Source organism: Myotis myotis, unplaced genomic scaffold, assembly GCF_014108235.1.
Source record: "Myotis myotis isolate mMyoMyo1 unplaced genomic scaffold, mMyoMyo1.p scaffold_m19_p_6, whole genome shotgun sequence".
Taxonomy (NCBI): Eukaryota; Metazoa; Chordata; class Mammalia; order Chiroptera; family Vespertilionidae; genus Myotis; species Myotis myotis.
The window spans coordinates 121,156-138,875 of NW_023416368.1; the positions used below are offsets into that span (position 1 = coordinate 121,156).

At 61.7% G+C, this 17,720-nt stretch overlaps 1 protein-coding gene across 1 annotated transcript; it reads left to right on the forward strand.

Moving 5' to 3' along the window:
• Nucleotides 1-6,090: 6,090 nt before the first annotated feature.
• On the forward strand, nucleotides 6,091-7,298 carry FOXL3 (forkhead box L3). Its single transcript, XM_036312455.1, has 3 exons — nucleotides 6,091-6,197; nucleotides 6,456-6,624; nucleotides 6,918-7,298. The coding sequence occupies exons 1-3, from the start codon at nucleotides 6,091-6,093 to the stop codon at nucleotides 7,296-7,298; spliced, it is 657 nt and encodes a 218-aa protein (XP_036168348.1).
• The last annotated feature ends 10,422 nt before the right edge of the window (nucleotides 7,299-17,720 follow it).

The following is a 17,720-nucleotide window of genomic DNA, read 5'->3' on the forward strand; positions in this document are numbered from 1 at the left end:
TCTAAGAGATCCAGGCCCCCAACCACACGCTTCCCCCATCTGCTGGCCGCGGGGGAAATCTGGCCACAGCGAGCCCTGCCTGGCGGCTCCAGGCTCATCCCACCAGTCACCAAAGCACCTCTGGGTGCAGGCACAAGGCACCAGGCGGCCTGAGCCCAGGGGTCAGGTAAGCCTCGGGCTCTCAAAGCACTAGAGTCCCCGGGCAGAGTCTGGAAATCCCACCCCCTCCCGCCCCCTGCAACCCGGCCCCAAGCATTTCTGGTCTGAGCTGAGCCACAAGGTCAGCATTAGTTTCTCACTTTACAGATGGGGAAACTGGGGCTCAGGAGGGTCAGGTTACTCTGCAAAGGTCAGTTTAGGATCCCTGGGACCCCGGGGCTGAGCTCAGATACAGCCGCCTCACCCACACAACAGAGCCGTCGGACACCAGTCTGGGAAGTGTCCCAAGGGAGTGGATGGGGTGATGTGTGCGGATGGGGTGATGTGTGCGGATGGGGTGATGTGTGCGGATGGGGTGATGTGATCAGCGGCCCCCAGAGCCTGTCCCCACATCTTCCTGCCCAGCTGAGCACTTGCCTCCTTTGCACCAGCCCCAGCTGGGGAGCGTCCCCTCCAGGTCCCTGTCTCCCGTCATCGCTGCAGGAACGGGGATGAGGTGGAGGAGCAGGTCTGCTCTCCATGGCTGGATCTGGAATGTTACTTAAGGCTTTAAACTGCGTTCATTTGTATCAAATTCAAAATGCAGTCGGAGCTGCTGGTGGGAAGAGAGGTGGGGTCAGGTGAGCGGTGGGCCTCCGGGCGGGGTCAGCGCTGCGGCCACGATGCACGGCCTCACGCCAGCTCGGGGCCTGGGCTTTCACGGCCCCTCCTGCCGTGTTCTCTGTGCTCCTGGGATTGCTTGGCGGCGGATGTTTGTGCCCATTTTCTAGCTGTGTCAACCGAGGCACTGACTAGTGTGGCCTTCCCTGAGCGCATCACGGGGAATGGCATTGGGACCGCATCTGCCTGACAGCTCGATGGCATGAGTCGCGTCACTGACCCCCTTTCCGTCTTCACATTCAAGAGCCCGCTCCACATGGCAGCCCAAGAACACCAGCCCAGGCGCCCAGCCTCCCACCCCGGGCCCCCGTGGACCGTGTGAAGGAGAGACGGAGGGGAGGGCAGGTGAACCTGGGCTGAGGGGGTTGAACTAGATGAAGAAAAGGACTTTCAAATTCCTCTGGTGAACGCACGCGTCCCTGCGAGAGCTGAGCAGCCTGCTTTGTCCACAATTAGGGCAGCGCCTGCCAGAGGGCCCAGGGAGACACGTGGGTACGAATTCAAACATGATTACGTAAGTCAGACCACAGGGGGAAATGAAACCAACCCTCTCCCGGCGGCTTGGGGCTCACTTTGGAGAATCAAGAACCCAGCAGAGCCCGGCCTGCATGGCTCAGTGGTTGAGCATCAACCTATGAACCAGGAGGTTACAGGCTCGATTCCGGTCAGGGCACATGCACTCTCCATCCCCAGTGTGGGGAGGTGCAGGAAGCAGCCGATCCAAGATACTCTCTCATCATGGATGTTTCTACCTCTCACTCCCTCTCCTCTCTGAAATCAATAAAAAATGTATTAAAAAAAAAACACAGAGCCAGCAGAGGGGCGGCTCTGAGGGCAGCTAGAATGAACAGTAATTCAAGGCGAACATGGGGACCGGGCGTGACCCCTCCCTGTGGGCTGTGGGGACAGGATGCCTGAGGACGCGTCTCCGACCCCAGCCCTCATCCAGAAGTCTGAGATGGATGAGGACCCAGGTCGCCCCCCGCGGCCTGGAGACCATGGCCACCTCAGGCGGTGGACTGCTGTGCCCTCCCCGGCACCCATGTGTGCCTGCCTCACAGTGACCTGGGGCCAGTCCCCCAAAGTGCAGGCCACACAGGTGAAGGATCCAGAGGCCTTTGCCGGGCTCCCAGCCACCCCCCTGGGGTGCTGCCTCGCCTCAGTGGTGCCCAGCTGCCACTGGAGCAGCTCCCCTCAGCCTGCACGCCCACCGCCTGCCCACCGCCTGCCCAGCTGCCACTGGCCACACCCACACCCAGGGGCCTGGAACCTTGGCTGTGGGCGGCAGGGAGGCCTGGTTGTGGGTGGGGGAGGAAAGTAGATCTCAGGCCACTGTTGGGAGAACAGAAGGACAAGCCCCCTCCCCGCCCTTGTGTGTTGGGGGGGGGGGGTGTTCCCATATGCACAGGGGACTTGCATTTGGAAGGAAGGGTCTGTGGGCTGAGAGAACTGCCAGCCGGGGCCCAGGCCTCTGGGAACTGAGCTCAGTGTCCATCCCATCTCAGGGGGAGAGCTGGGGGGTGGGCAGAGAAGCTCCTGGCCTGCAGCTCTAATGGGGTAAGTAGGGAGAAGCCATGACAGCAGCAGGGGAGGGGCCGCAGGGCCAGGTGCCCAGGATCGGCGTCCCTGTTGCTGTGGGGTCGGGCAGCGTGGGGTGCACACCAGAGCCAGCCCAGGTGGGGGGCAGGTTGCTGTGGGGCTCCAGTCAGCCTTGCCCAAGCCCCAGGTGCCCGATTCTGTCCTCCCCAGCTACACTGGCCAGAGGTGCCCTGCAATCACCCTGCCTGGGAGGCCGCACTGAAGGGCGCTGCCCATGCCCAGTCCCGCGGCGCCACCTGGAGGAGGGCCTGGGAAGGCAGGGCAGGGAGGCCACAGCCGGGCCCCCTGCTCTGAGGGTCCGCAGCCAGGATGTCAGAGCCCAGAGGAGGCAAGGACCCTCAGCCGCGGGCAGATGGGCCCCCAGGCGCCACCAGCAGGTCCCGCCAGCCCCCAGCTCCCGCTGCCATCCTGTCTTCCAGGGTGGGTTTGGGTGGCCCTCAGGGCTCTCGCTGTGTCGCTGAGTCTGTCTCTGGTGGTGGCAGGTGAAGCCGCCAAGCCTGGCAGTTGGTTCCCAGCAACAGAAAATATGACAGGAATCACGGCGAATTCTCAGATCATTTCATTACACGAGAAGCGCACCGTCCTTATACGTTCACACGCCAGGCCGTGCTCTCCCCAGAGGTCACACTGTTCTACTTCAGGGCGACTTCTCCCAGGTCTTTTTCTAGGGGGTAAAGGTCCGTTCAGTAACCTGGCTTTGCAGGTACGAGGTGTGACGCTGAGCAGTCTGCTCACCTGGAGGTGCCAGTGAGTCGGGTGAGTTCATGTGCGGTAAGAACTCAGAGCAGCCTGGTGGCGTGGCTCAATGGTCGAGCGAGGACCCAGGAACCAGGTCAGGGTTCGATTCCTGGTCAGGGCACATGCCTGGGTTGCGGGCTCAGGCCCCAGTGGGGGGGCGTGCATGAGGCAGCCATCAATGAGTCTCTCTCATCATTGATGTTTCTACCTCCCTCCATCTCCCTTCCTCTCTGAAATCAATTTTAAAAGTATATTTAAAATTAATAAAAACATATTTAAAAAAACAACTCAGAGCAGAGCTGAAATGGTAATTGTTCCGGAAACGTGCCGTGCGCGTCCCGGGCACTTGAAGGGCTTCGGGACCCGACGTTTGCCCTCCTCCTCCTGCGGGGCCAACAGGTGAGCTCCGCCAGCCGCCCTGCGACTCTGTCCTCCTCTGAGTGGCTCTGTCCTTGTTGAGCTCAAATAAACTGCTCTTCCTCTTGGTGGGTTTGGAAGCAGCTGGCAGGTGACCCAGGAGCCCCCAGGCCCCAGGCCCAGGTGTAGAGGCAGCTCCCAGGGGTCAGCCAGACGGGACAACGGAAGGGCCTACACCCACTGAAGGACCAGCTGCCTGTGCCGTATAGACTCCGGCAGAACCAGCCGCCTCAGTACAAGCAGCAGGATCCGCCAGGGCTGTCACCAAGCGCATCATGGGGTTTGGGACCAGGTTCCCGCCCCAGACGGGCACAGCTGGCAGCTGGGAGGTGGGCACCTCCTTGTCTCCCGCTGTTTCTGCTTCAGTCTTTTTCACTGTGGGGGGGGGGGGGGCGCGGGTAGGGTTGGTAATGGGAGCTCCTAGTCAGAGCTGATCGCAGCAGCTGTGGGCCAGGCCTGGGTTCCATCCTCTGTGCCTCGGGCCGGTGCGCGGCCTTGACGCGGAAGCTGGGCCCCCACACGGGACGGGACAAGTACTGTGCAGAAGGCGCCTGTGCTCAGGGGCGGCTTTACCTGGAGTGGGGGGAACAGAACACGCCCCCAGTGGAGCCAATGTGGATTCCCCTCCCACAGGGGCTGGTCTGGGTGGTCCCGGGGGCACTTGCCAGGACCTGGGTCGAGTAGCAGGTGCCGCTGCCTCTCACAGGGGCTGGCGTCCTGATGTCACTACTTTACACCAGAGCCCTGGTCACTGGTGCCGGCGATGGGGACAGGCCTGTGCTCCGCCGACTCCCGCCACGTCATCTCCTTGGCTCTGCCTGACCCTGGGCTCCCGGGAGGACAAGCCCCAGGAACCGGGCTCCCAGGAAGCTCACCGCTGCTCAGAGGGAGGAAGCAGAGGAAGAGGAGGGGTAGGGCTGGCAGGTGAGAGGCTGTGGCATCACCATTCAGCAAAGAAAACCCCAATGGAGGGCGGTGATGGGGTTCTGTCCCTCAGACGCTAACAGGTGACTCAGCACCCATGTCCCTCTCTAGTGAGCTCATCCCCGCAGCCTCGGCACCTTGGGGTTCTGCCCTGGAAGGAGCTGTTCTCCACAACCACTGCAGGGTTTTTATTTCATTTAGTTGCTTTTTAAACTGATTCAAATATGGTTTTTTTTTTATTTTAGAGAGAAGGGAAAGGAGAGGAGAGATACAAAGATGGATGACAGAGAAACACCATCGGCTGCCTCCTGCGCCGCCCTCTGGGGATGGAGCCACAACCCGGGCCTGTGCCCTGACCGGCCAGGAATCAGACCGGAGACCTCCTGGTGCGAGATGACACCCAACCACTGAGCTCTACCGGCCCAGAGCATGGCAGGATGTTTAATTTAAAGTTTACATTTTGAGGTATTTGTAGATTCCATGCTGTTGTAACAAATAAAACAGAGATTCCACTGACCCATTCCCCGATGGTGACATCTTGTCAACCCCAGTGGGATGCCCACCAACCCCAGCGGCCTGCCCACCTTCCGCACCAAGGGCAGCTCTGGGTGCTTTGGGGGCACAGGTCGCTCTGAGCTAAGGGTGCAGTGTCGAAGGCAGAACTTTACGGCGAATTCTACCCAGGCTTCCTGGCCTCAGGCAGAGTCACAGACATGGCTCAGAATACTGCAGACTCTTTGTGGAAACACCTTTTGGTGACACAGCCACGGTGAGGCAAAGCCCCCGCTCCCCCCCAGCAGCTTAGGATCCCACCTGACTTCCCACGAGAATGTCCTGACACCCCTGCCTTCTCTCTGCACACCCCTGGACAGGGGCGTTGGCACCAGGGACGGGGCAGCGGTTGGTGGCGTGGTTGCCCAGGCACACGGGAGCGGGCACAGTGCAGACCCAGCCCACAGGGCTGAGCCCGGCCTGGGGGCCCCAAGAGCAGGCACCTTCCAGCAGTAAGAGACAGCGGTGGGGACCAGGGCTGGGGGGGACCGACCATGTGTCTGAACAGGCTCTGACCCAGGCAGGGACACACTTGTGGGGCGCCCTTCCCGCCTGGGCCGCTGCTCGGCTGAGAGGGGCTGAGACTGGCAGGGAGGGTCCGCTCCCAGGGTCTCTGTGCGGGAAGACCTACCCGTCTCCTGGCGCCCAGGGCGCGGGACAAAGGAGCCCCCGGATAAATCCGGCGCAGGGAGCGGGAGGACCAGCCCCTGACTCTGGGGCCGCAGGGAGGGAAGCGCTGCCCGCCCGCCCCGCCCGCGAGACCACCCAGCGCCATCCTGCCTCTCTCCCGCCCAGTCAGCGGGTCAGGGAGAGCCCCGCTCGCTCCCCTCCGCCACTGCGCCGGCCGGGGCCTCCCCCGCGCTGGGATTGGATGCGAGAGAACGGGGTGGGGACGGGTGGGGACGGGTGGGGACCCCAGGGCCCAGGTCCCAGCTCTGGTGGAGAGCACCCGCAGTGCAGAGCTGCCGTCGGCGCCGCCCGCCAGGACGTGCGCACAGACCTGAGCCGGCGGGCGCGTGGGGAGGCGGCGGCCGCGCCAGGATGTTCGACAGCTCGCAGTACCCCTACAACTGCTTCAACTACGACGCCGACGACTACCCGGCCGGCAGCGCGGACGAGGAGAAGCGGCTCACGCGGCCCGCGTACAGGTGACCGGGGCCGGGTCGGTGGTGGGCGCGGGGACAGCCAGGCCCTGCCCGGCGACGGAAGAGCTTCCTCTCTGGGGTCGGGAGACAGCGGGGAGCAGGGAGCCCCAGGGATCGCTCCCCCCACAGCCCTCAGCGCCCTCCCCTTCCAACCGGGAGCGGGGGAAGGGCCGGCTCGGCGGCCTCTGGAGGGGACCCGCGCCCCGAAGGGCGGCCTGGGGACCCTCCTGCGCCCGCGGGCCTGACGCGCCCCGTTTGCAGCTACATCGCGCTGATCGCCATGGCCATTCAGCAGAGCCCGGCGGGCAGGGTGACGCTGTCGGGCATCTACGACTTCATCATGCGCAGGTTCCCCTTCTACCGCGCCAACCAGCGCGCCTGGCAGAACTCCATCCGCCACAACCTGTCGCTCAACAGCTGCTTCGTCAAGGTGGGTCCCCCAGTCCCTGCCCCGCCGCCCCGTCCCCACCCCCGTCCCCGCCACCCCAGTCCCCTGAGCGCCCCCCTCGCGGCCCGGGCTCGGGACACCTGGCCAGGTCCTCTCTGATGGGGAGGGGGGGGAGCGGCAGCTGCTGCCAAGCTCACTCTTAGCCTACGGGGCTCCCCCACCTGCTGATGGGCGACGCCCCCCCCCCCCCGGACGTGCCCTGCGCCCTCAGGGCGCCCAGCGGGCGGGAGGGGGCACCGAGGCAGCCCGCGCTGACCTCCGCCGCCGCCGCGCAGGTGCCGCGGGCCGAGGGCCCCGGGAAGGGCAAGGGCAGCTACTGGACGCTTGCGGGCGGCTGCGCGTCGCTGCGGGACCTGTTCGAGGACGGCAACTACCGGCGGCGGCGCAGGCGGCGCGGGGCCACGCGCGAGGGGCCGCGGGGGGCTCGCGCGGAGGGCGCGGGGGGCGCGGAGGGGCCTGCCTGCGCCCCCAGGTCCCCCGCCCCCCGCAGGGAGTCCCCGCCCCCGGCCGGCCCCGCCCCGGGGAAGGCGCCGCACAAGGACATTAAGTTCAGCATCGACTACATCCTCTCCGCCCCCGGCCCGGTCCTCAGGCCCGGCTCGCCGCGCGGCCGGCAGGGAGCCCAGCCCACGAGCCTCCACTGCTGGGCCCTGTGAGGGGCCGCGGCTGCCCGCTCCCCGCGGGGCTGCCTGGGGTCTTCGGGGTGATTTCAGTCCCACATCGAGCCGAGAAGCCAGGCGCTGCCGGCACCTTACAAACCTGCGGGCGCGCTGGGTCTGAAAGGAGCCTGGGTTGGAGGGAAGCAGACCTGGGGCAGGTGCGCATCGCACGCATCGTGGTGCTGGCTTGGCCGGCAGAGGCAGGTTCCCTGCTGCGCCTAAGGGTTTGGTCTGTCCGTCCGTCCGTCCGTCTGCACAGGGAATGGGAACAGGCCCTGGGTCGCTCACTCGGTCACAGGCGGCCACACCGGGGCTGCCAGTCGCTCTCTCGGTGAGAGTCAGTGCGCATCTCCTCGCAGGCGACAAGTCACAACAAAGTGCAAACGCGGACGCCAGGTACTAATGGCCCGACTGCGGCCCAGGTTCTGGGTGCCCCTGTGAGGGCCAGATACACCTGCGGTTGTGGGCAGAATATCTGGTGATTGTCTAGGACGTTCCATGCACTTTTTCACAGGAAAGAGGGAGGGAGGGAGGGAGGGAGGGAGGGAGGGAGGGAGGGAGGGAGGAAGGAAGGAAGGAAGGAAGAGGGGGGTCCAAGTCCGGGACAACGTGGAGGCAAAGCTCACTTTCCTGATTCTTCTGAGAGGAGTTAGTGCCCCTTCAGTCGGTGCCCTCCACCCCTGACATCATAGCCGCGGAGACAGAGCCCCCTCCACTGTGCGGGGTGCACAATTCCGAGCGCTGGAGGCAGGCTCGCTGCATTTGTAAATGTAAATTATTTAATCACTGTGTAGAGATGGACATTTAAAAAACCACAGTTGTGTACAGTGAACCTATTTGAACAATCTTACCGTTTTTCACCAGCCCGTTTTGCAGTTAATTGCTATCCATGGCTTAATTTGAACCTGAGTGTGGATGGCACCTAATCTGATTCGCTCCATGATGATGACGATGATTGACTAATTTTGTAAACGCAAAATTTTGGTGGCTGCTTCATGGAATCTGGAAGGCGGCTGAGAGTAAATGCAGGCACCCTCCTTGGCCTCCTCTCTGGTCAGGCCTGGTTTCCTTAAGCAGAGGACTCGCCCCCCCCCCCCCGCCCCCCCAAACAGGGCCTCTGGTGCTCCTTTAATTGTTCCAGAAGAGAGGCGGCTGCTCCATGGCGACCGCCCACACCCCCCCCCCCCCCCCCCCCCGCCAGCGCCCCCTCGGCCGCCCCCACCCGGCCCTGCCAACTGCAGCATCTGCCCGCCAGGCTGGGAGGCCAGGCTCACGCTCGTCCCCCGTCTACAGCAGCGGCTGGGCCAGGGGCAGGCATGTGCCCCTGTGTGTGCGTGTGCTCGGAGGTGTGTGTTGTGCGACTGGCTGCATTCTCCTTACTTATATCCCTTGTTGGCGGTGCTAAAAGCATTGTTTTAAACTATACCAGATGTAATTTGGATGGTGACATGAAGCAGGCTGTACATACATACGTGTACCTGGGTGGTGACATGTGTCAGGCTATGCTGTACATACGTGTATGTGGGTGGTGAACACAGCACATTGTGCTGGACATACGTGTACGTGGGAGGTGACATGAAGCAGGCATAGGTATTATGGCATCTGGAGCCTCTGAAGGTCTATTTTTCTGCTACCAACTGAGCAAATAAAATTTGCATTTTATCTCCCGGGTTCTTGCTCTGTTCCTGTGCTTTGTTGGTGAGTGAAGCCTTTGCCTGGAAGAGACCATCCCTGGAGGCCTGGCCTGGGGAGGAGCTGGGTGCTGCTGGGCACCTCCGCCCGCCGTTCCTGGGCACACGATCCCGGCTGCTCGGAGCGGGGCGGCCCCAGCGGCGGGATCCGTGCACTACAAGGTGTAACATTTGTTTTGCAGAGGATATCAATCATGTTTGCAAAAGCAAAGGGACATTTTCAATTTGCCAGCGCATGGTATCCTGCGACTTCGGAAGGGCTCCCAGCCCTGAGAGTGAGTGGCATTTAATACCAAACAACACCACGGCGAGGGCTGCCTCTGACCTATTCAAATGTCGCCGCCACCACGCCAACGTGCCGGCGTAATTATAATTAAGTAGTTTATGCCTCTCTTGCAAATCCGCTGATTGATCACCGATATGTACATTATGCCACATTACCCGGAGCAGGTGTCTGCCACTCACCGTCATGGATCACCAGGTTTCCATTAGCAAAGTCGGGAGGCACTGCGAGCGGAGTGATTGGAGACGCGTGCAGGTTCCTGCGTGCGGAGCAAAGTTTTTGGGCCCGGGACTTGGAAACAGTGGGGGTGTCCCTCCTCCGGAGCTGGGGCTGCAGGGCCAGGGAGGGCCTATCCCTCCTGGGAAGGAAGGGGGACCCGCCCCAGGTGCAGGGGCAGGGCCGAGGGTCCGTAGCGTGGGCAGGTGTGTGAGGGCGCACCAGCCTCAGGTGGGGCTCGCCTCCTCCCTAGACCCTGGGGCTCCCCAGAGAGGCCTCCCTCAGCCACAGCACCCAGTCGGACACTTCCCACCACACCGAGCTGCTGTCCTGGCCCGTCTCCCTGGGCAGCAGAGAGGCCTCATTTCTCTCCAAGTTCCTTCCTCCGCCGCCCCTTTTCTTGTTTTATAAATATATATACTAGAGGCCTGGTGCACAGAATTCATGCACGGGTAGGGTCCCTAGGCCTGGCCGGTGGTCAGGGCCAATCTGGGGGGTGACTGGCTGGGTGATCAGGGGGGCCCCCGCTGGCACCTGCCTTGGCCGACCTGGCGCTGCCTGCTCGCCAGCCCCGCCCCTGCCACCACCGCCTCCAGTCTCCTCTCTGCAGGGTGACTGGCAGGGCAAACAGGGGGCCCCCACTGGCACCCGCCTTGGCCGGCCTGGGGCTTGCAGGCTGGGGGCAGCTCCTGCATTGAGCATCTGCCCCTGGTGGTCAGTGCACATCATAGCGACCAGTTGTTCCATCATTCAGCTGATTTGCATATTAGGCTTTTATTATATAGGATATAGATATATATTAATATATTTTTTATTGATTTCAGAGAGGAAGGGAACGAGAGAGAGAGAGAGAGAGAGAGAGGAGAGAGAGAGAGAGAGAAACATCCATGATGAGAGAAAATCATTGATTGCTGCCTCCTGCATGATCCACACTGAAGATCAACCCACAACCCGGGCATGTGCCCTGACCAGGAATTGAACTGTGACCTCCTGGTTCCTGGGTCTTTCCTCCCTTAATTGATCAAATTGGGGCTGTTTCTTCACTCCATCAACAGACATCTGTGAGCTGTGCTCGGCGCTGGGTGCCATTATGAACCAGAGGCCCTGACTGTGTCCCAGCCACGTGCACGGGAAGCCGCCACCGAGTGACTCAGACTTTCTCACCCCATGCCGCCGGGAGCAGGCCCTGCCCAGGTGCTGAGGGGGCAGCTCACCATGAGCATAGCAGCCAGCTGGACTGGGCTTGGGCAGGGCCCTCTGGGACCAGCAGGGGCTGCTGTGCCACAGGAAAGGGCATTTGGGGGGAAGGGCAGTGAGAGGAACTTCTGAGGTGGGAAGAAATGGGGGAGGGGTTTGCAGAAAAGAGTGTGGATGGTGGGAGGTGGAGGACGGAGCCCCTGAGTCCAGCCAAACACCCCATTTCTTTAACCTTTGACATGTATCTCCTGCAGGACAGTCACCTCCCACATCCTGGGCACTTTACCTTGGTTAATGTGGCCTCCATACCAGCTGACTTACCTGAGCTCACACACCACACAGTAGCTGTGGCCACCACTTGACCCCTGAGCGCCAGGGACCCCTAATCCTGGAACCGGATGAGGGTGCAGACCCCATGCAGCCTAATGCCTTCAGTGGCCTTTTGGGGTCCACATCGCCTCCCCTGGGACCAGAGGAAGCAGGGAAGGGGAAGTGCACACAGTCCATCACCTGCAACGCGATTCTGTGTTCAGCCACACGAATGATTCATAAACATTTGCAAAATCATGTGCTTTCATCCTGTTAAAAATACCAATGCGTTGCATGTAAATGGGCCTCATCCATGGCTTCGCTGGAGAGACGGGTCCTCACACCCACGGGCGCAGCTTGTCGGGGCCGCTGCCCAAATTAACGTCCCCGTGCACTTCCGTGAGATTGAATTCTTCCCGCTCCTGGCGCCGTGGGGCCCAGGGTCCAAATAGGATGTGAGCTCACTCAGCTGGAACCTGCACTGAGATTTGTAATCAACAAGCCATGCGGGCCACGCGGTTCTCAGACAGGAAAGAAAACTGGGTGGGAACCTACGAACTTTGTTCAGCTCCCCTCTGCGCCCTGTGGGGATACAGCATCGCGGACAAGCACCGCGGACAGGCACCACGGACGGGCACGATGGAGGGGCCCCGTGGGAGGGGTGCGGATGGCAAGTTCTCCCACACCCGCCTAGGAGGGGACAGCGGCTCGTCCCTAGGCAGTCACCATGGAGGTGCCACCCTGTGTGTGGGTTGCAGTCACAGCTGTTTCCACCCACCTGCTCACCACGCGTGCCCACTCATCCCATGGGACCGCCTGGCACCCTCTGCATCACCCCACAGCTAGTTCTCCGCACCGGGCCTCACCCTCCAAAGCTAGTTGGCTCCCAGGCTCCAGCCTGACAGCAGGCAAGCGGGTCTGGTCCATGGGACACCACATTCTTGTCCAAGTTTGGGGTGAGAAGAAGAAAGTTCAGACCTGCTCTTTTTATTTATTTACTAGAGGCCTGGTGCAAGGATTCGTGTACTGGTGGGGTCCCTCCATCGAATGTCACTTAGGCTTCTATAATAATAAAAGGGTAATATGCTAATTAGACCAGACATCCTTCCTGACAAAGCAGGGCCAGAAGGAAGCAGCCCAGGGCCCGGGTGCTGGAGGGCAGCCCGAGGGAAGCCAGCCAGGGTCCTGAGTGCCTGCCAGCGGCCGGAGGAGAGAAGCCCGGATCCTGGGTGCAGAGGGAAGCCAGTGCTGGCAGCCTGGGGAAGGAAGGCCTACTCTTGCACAAATTTTCGTGCATCAGGCCTCTAGTTTATATAGAGAGATTAGTTAATCCTCACCCAAGGACATGTTTCCATTGATTTTAGAGATAGAGGAAGGGGGGCGGGAGAGAGAGAGATCAGAATCACTCAGCCTCACAGAGGCCTCCTCGGCTCCCACGCCCGGGTCCATCCAGGCCTCCCTGGTGCCCACGCTCCCAGGAGGCACCAACAGGCTCCCACACTGGGCAGGATGCCGCGGCTCCCAGGATACAAAGGTGCCAGGCCCGTGTGGCTGGGTGGCTGAGGTACCCGGCACGATTACCCCAGGGGCAGGAGTGCAGTCGGTGTCCTGCACCCAGGGTGAGGGTGCCCTGGGCACACCCCGATAAGCCCGGGTCCTGGAGCAGTGTGTTCCAGGCACCAAGAGGGCCACGTGTGTCTTCCCTTCCTGGGGAGATGGGAACTATTTCTGTTTAATTCACCAACTGGGCCAGGCGTTGGCCAGGAATTGGCTGATGGGTCTCAGCCCAGGGGAGGTGACAGGCGGGCGTAGGGACCCCAGCTTCATCTGCAGGGCTGACAGCCTCTCTGCCAGGGGTGGTCTGGGCCCAGGATGGGGGCTGAGCCAGGCCCAGGAGCCAAGCACCCCCAAACTGTCCTCCTGCTGGGCATGGAAGTCTCCCTCTCCATGCCTAGGGGCTGCCTCTCTAGGGACCCCATTACCCAGTCCTGGAATAGGGGGACCCCACTACTCAGTCCTGGAATGGAGGGACCCCACTACCCAGTCTTGGAATGGAGGGACCCCAGACCCTGCCCACAGCACTTACTTAGGAGGAATCTCCAGCCCCCGCACTGGCCTGAGAAAAGCTTGGGCAGGTGTAGCCACACCAGTGTCCCCGTCCCTCAATGCAAACATTTTTCCAGTCCTTTCGGTGCCAGGAAATGGGTGCACAGAATGGCACTTGGGAACTCCCAGGTCGACCGCCTCCTGGGGCAGGTGGCAGGGTGCTCGGGGTCCCCACGGAGAGCCCGTTTGGAGGGGGAGCCCAGGGAAGCAGCCAGCCCCGGGAGGGAAAGCTTTGTACGTAAATCAAAGGGAAATGTCAAATGTCTCTCCTCATGATTGCCAGGTGATTAGGGGCAGGGCCGCACTGGTTGTCAGCAAATGTCTGATTCTAACGTCACGCAGACTAGTTTTCTGTTGTCGGTAAGCAAAGCCCCAGAGGGAGCCGGCCTTGTCCTGGTCCCACAGGGAGCTCCGCGACCCCGAGACACCCACACCAGGGGGCCATTCAGGGGGAAGCCAGTGCGTGTCACTCTGCCTGGTGCATCTCGAGGAACTGCATGGGCTCGACGTCCATGTCCCTTGGCTCATGACGCAGAGCGAGAGCTGGACCGTGGGCCGTGGGCCAGGCGCCCGGCCTGGGGGTGCCCTGCCTCACGGTTTCCGCCTTCTCAGGAAACATGAACGTGGGTTCCTACTCACGCCTGCGAGGCGTTTCCCAAGCAGGTGTCCCGCTCAGTCACTGAATCTGTGAGTGATGGGGTGTCGATAGGACTGGGGACCTGTCCTCGGCAAGTGCAGTGGGAGCCGCCATGTGGGCCAGGGCCGGGCGGCCTCCCGGGACTGCGGGCTCTCTGGGGTCTCCCCCTCGGCTCTTACACAGCCTGGAGTGTGTGGCAGTGCTGGGTGCGGACTAGGGATGGTAACCATTTGGCAATAAACAAGACCGTCCCACACAACAAAGAACTGTCCTCAGGACGCAGCCCCTCTGAGAGCCTCCTCCCACCCCTGGCGCCGGGCAGAGACACACTGGGCTGGGCTCCCTAATCCTGCCCCTAACAAGGTGACGTCTGCTTGCACGTGGCCAGGGCACAGGTGCTGTTTGCAGTTACGCATCTCGACTGATTCAAGCTCCACTGTGCTCATCACCCGACCCCACTGTCCTTCCTGTGTCTCCACAGTGAGTCCCTGAGCCCCGTGTTCCAGACGAGGGCCCGTCCACTCACCACTCCTTCCCGCACCTCCCCCTCCCTTCTGGGCCCATTTCCTTCTTCCCAAGTCACACCCTAGGACCATGGTTGGCAAATCACAGCTCGCGAACCACATGCAGCTCTTTGGCCCCTTGAGTGTGGCTCTTACACAAAATACCACACGCAGGCACGCCTGTACAGTGTGATTGAAACTTCATGGCCCATGCGCAGAAGTCGGTATTTTGTGGAAGAGCCACACTCAAGGGGCCCAAGAGCCGCATGTGGCTTGGGAGCTGCAGTTTGCCGAGCCGCAGTTTGCTGACCACTGCCCTAGGAAGTTCTTTCTGTCAGTTATAACCCCTCAGTCTTCCCCCTCCCTCCTCCCTTACCCTTCTTCCCCCTCCCTTCCCCCTCCCTCCTCCCTTCCCCTTCTCCCCTCTTCCCTTCCCCCTCCCATCCCACCTCCCTCCTCCCTCCTTCCTCCTGTACACAAGTGTTCGTAGCAGCATTACCCACAACAGCCAAAACGTGGAAACAACCCAAATGCCCATGCAAGGAGGAGGTGGATAAGCAAAGGGTGGCATATCTACACGTAGAATATGATTCAGCCGTAGAAGGTCCGTAGTGAGCACCGACAGAGGCTGCGACCTCTGTAAGGTTACGGAAATGTTCTGGAATTATATAGTGTAATGGATGTGTAACATTGTGAATATCTAAAAACCAGGGAACTGTACACTTTAAAATAGTGGACTTTAAGTTACATGGATCAGACCTTAATTTAACAATTGCACGCGCGCACCCAGGGTGAACTCCCTGCACAGAAGCTTAGCCTGGCAGCCTCGGCCACTGTTGCCTTATGTCTGAAACAGGGGCGATAATCCTGACTCACAGGCTGTTTGCCAATCGGTGAGATAAGGCCGGGAACACCCTGGCCATTGTGCTAAGTAACTGAGATAATACCTGCACGTGACCTGAAGCCGGGAGTGGGGCCTTTGGGTAACGTCACCTGGCCCGGGTCCATCACACCTGTGTGTGACTTGGACCAACACCTGGCAGCGGCCTTGATCCTTCCTTGTTTCAGCCCCATGCCAGCCCCTTCCCAGCCGGCTCTCCCGTCTCCCCAGCCCTGCGTCCAGCTGTCCCCTATCACCGAAGGAGGCAAGTGCCCACTGCTTCCTGCCCACTCCGCTGGTCTCTGACCTGCAGCCACAGTGGGACACAGGACCCCTCCCCCTGCCCCCCTCACTCCAGGCCCCTCAGGCTCCTAGCTCCCCACTTTCCCCTCCATCTCCCTCCCCTCCCCTCTCTACTCGTCCCCTCCAGCCACACTGGCCTCTGGCTCTTCCTGCCCAGCCTTTGGGCCCTGTCCCCTGACCCGGCATGAGCTCACTCCGTCCTCATTCACGTCTCCATCAAACGCCACCGCCACCCGGTCCAGCCAGCGACCACCCCACACCGTCTTGGGGCCTGAGGGCCCCGCTCTGCCTTCCACCTGCAGGCGAGGCCAGAGGTGCGCGCGCGCGCGGCGCCACCAGGTGGCAGCAGAGCGCCGGCCACGGGCCTGGCGGTCAGGCAGGGGCCGAGCAGGGACGAGCGGCCCCGCCCAGATCCCGCCCCCGCGGCCTAGGCCCCGCCCCCTCCGACTGCCTGCTCCCAGGTTTGGGGTCCCGGGTCCAGGGTCCTCCGGCAGCGACCCCCTGAAATGGAATCGGCGCGGTGGGTGCTGGGGCGGGGCGGCGGGAGGGCTGCCCGTGGAGCTGGCCCATGGCCCGCAGGCCTGCCCTGCGCACCTGCCGCTCATTTCAGCCTCGCGGAGGACCCGGTACAGACAAGGACGCGCACCTGGCGGGCACCTGGGCGCAAGAGGACCCGGCCGGAGGGAGCTGGACCCGCTGGCCCAGGCCGGGCCCGGGCGGGGGACTGGCCCTTTGTGGGCACAGGTCCTCCAGCCTGAGCTAAGAAACAGCCCTGGGCCCAGGAGGCGCTGACCCCCTCCGCCCACCCTGGGCTCCGCCCCCTTCCTCCCACTGCCCTCCCTGTGGTCTCTTGGGGGGAGAGGTTTCGGATCCAGGGGCCCCTTTCCCTCCAAATCCTCCTTAGCGTCCAGCTGAGCCTGAACCCAGTCTGGAGTCACCCCACCCAGGCTGAGTCCCCAGGCAGGGCTTTCCTTGGGGAACCACAGGGAGGTCTCAGACTGGCACCCCAGCTGCCCCTTGGAGGGGTCCGTGGGCTGGGAAACCCGCGGCTGATTCTAAGCGGCCCTGAGTTTTGTACTAAAACACACACAGGGGTCCCCAGCACAGCAGGTGGACTTTTACGAATCTAAAACAGGAATGTTGAGGGAATTTTGAAACTGAGCAGGGCTGTCGCGGGAGACACCTTTAGTGTCTGGTTTTAAAGCCGTTGGAGGCGTCCGTGGAAAACCACCATCAGCCACCAGCACTGCAGTGAGCGTGAGCAGGGATGGGTTTGCTGGGAGTCCAGGGCGCCTGTGTGAACAGGAGGCCGACAGCGGGATGGGTCAGGGGGTCCCAGCAGGACATGCCAACCTCGTGTGCTGGGGGACGGCCTGTGGGGGGCCTGTGCCAGCCCATCCCCGGCTCAGCCCCACCTTCCCCAGGCTCCCCCGCCTGCCCTTACCTCGACGACCAAGCGCAGTGAAGGCTCGCTGCTAAGAGTAAAGTTATGACTGGCCACGAACATACATGTCTTGGGGATTTTACTGAACTCGTTAGGGAGTGAGGAAACCAGCTCGAGGAGAATTCAAACCCCCACATCGTGAGGAAGGAGGAGCTGAGGTGCGTGCGCAGGTGCTCGAAGCAGGCCTGCCCACGACCTGACGTCATCCCCACAGAACCCACCTGATTCCCATGAACACGAGTCGTGTTGTTAGCGTCAGTTTTCTGGGCAGCAGGGCCGGGACGGGGGAGCTCACAGGGAAGGTGGAGGTAGTGGGGAGAAGGGTGTGCTGGACGGAGCCCGTTGCAGTCTCTCCCCAGCATTCCTGCATGAAAGACCCTCACTGGCCCCGCTGTCTCCCGGAGCCCGCGCCCCTAACCCTAACCCTAACCGTCACAGCCCTAGCCATCAGGGTCCTCCACCCTCTTTGCCGAGAGCAGCTGCCTCCTGTGCTGAGTGTCCAATCCCCAGGTCCAATCTCAACTGCATTTACTGGCTGTATGATTTTTTTTCCCCGAGAGGAAGGAGAGAAAGAGAGGAAAGACAAGGAGAGAGGAAGGAGAGGGAGAGAGGAAGGAGAGGGACAGAGGCAGGAGAGGGAGTGAGAGAGAGAAACATCCGTGATGGGACTCACTGATCAGCTGCCTCCTGCACGCCCCACATTGGGAATCAAGCCCACAACCCGGGCCTGTGCCCTGACCGGGAATCAAACTGTGACCTCCTGGTTCCTAGGTCGATGCTCGACCACTGAGCACACCGGCCAGGCTCAGCTGTGGGGTCTTAGAGCCCATCCCGTGCCTTGGTCTCCAGT

Coding starts and splice junctions, on each gene's coding strand:
- FOXL3 (XM_036312455.1), top strand. CDS start 6,091: ATGTTCGACAGCTCGCAGTACCCCTACAACTGCTTCAACTACGACGCC. Junction 6,198..6,455: donor CTCACGCGGCCCGCGTACAG/GTGACCGGGGCC, acceptor CCCCGTTTGCAG/CTACATCGCGCTGATCGCCA. Junction 6,625..6,917: donor TCAACAGCTGCTTCGTCAAG/GTGGGTCCCCCA, acceptor GCCGCCGCGCAG/GTGCCGCGGGCCGAGGGCCC.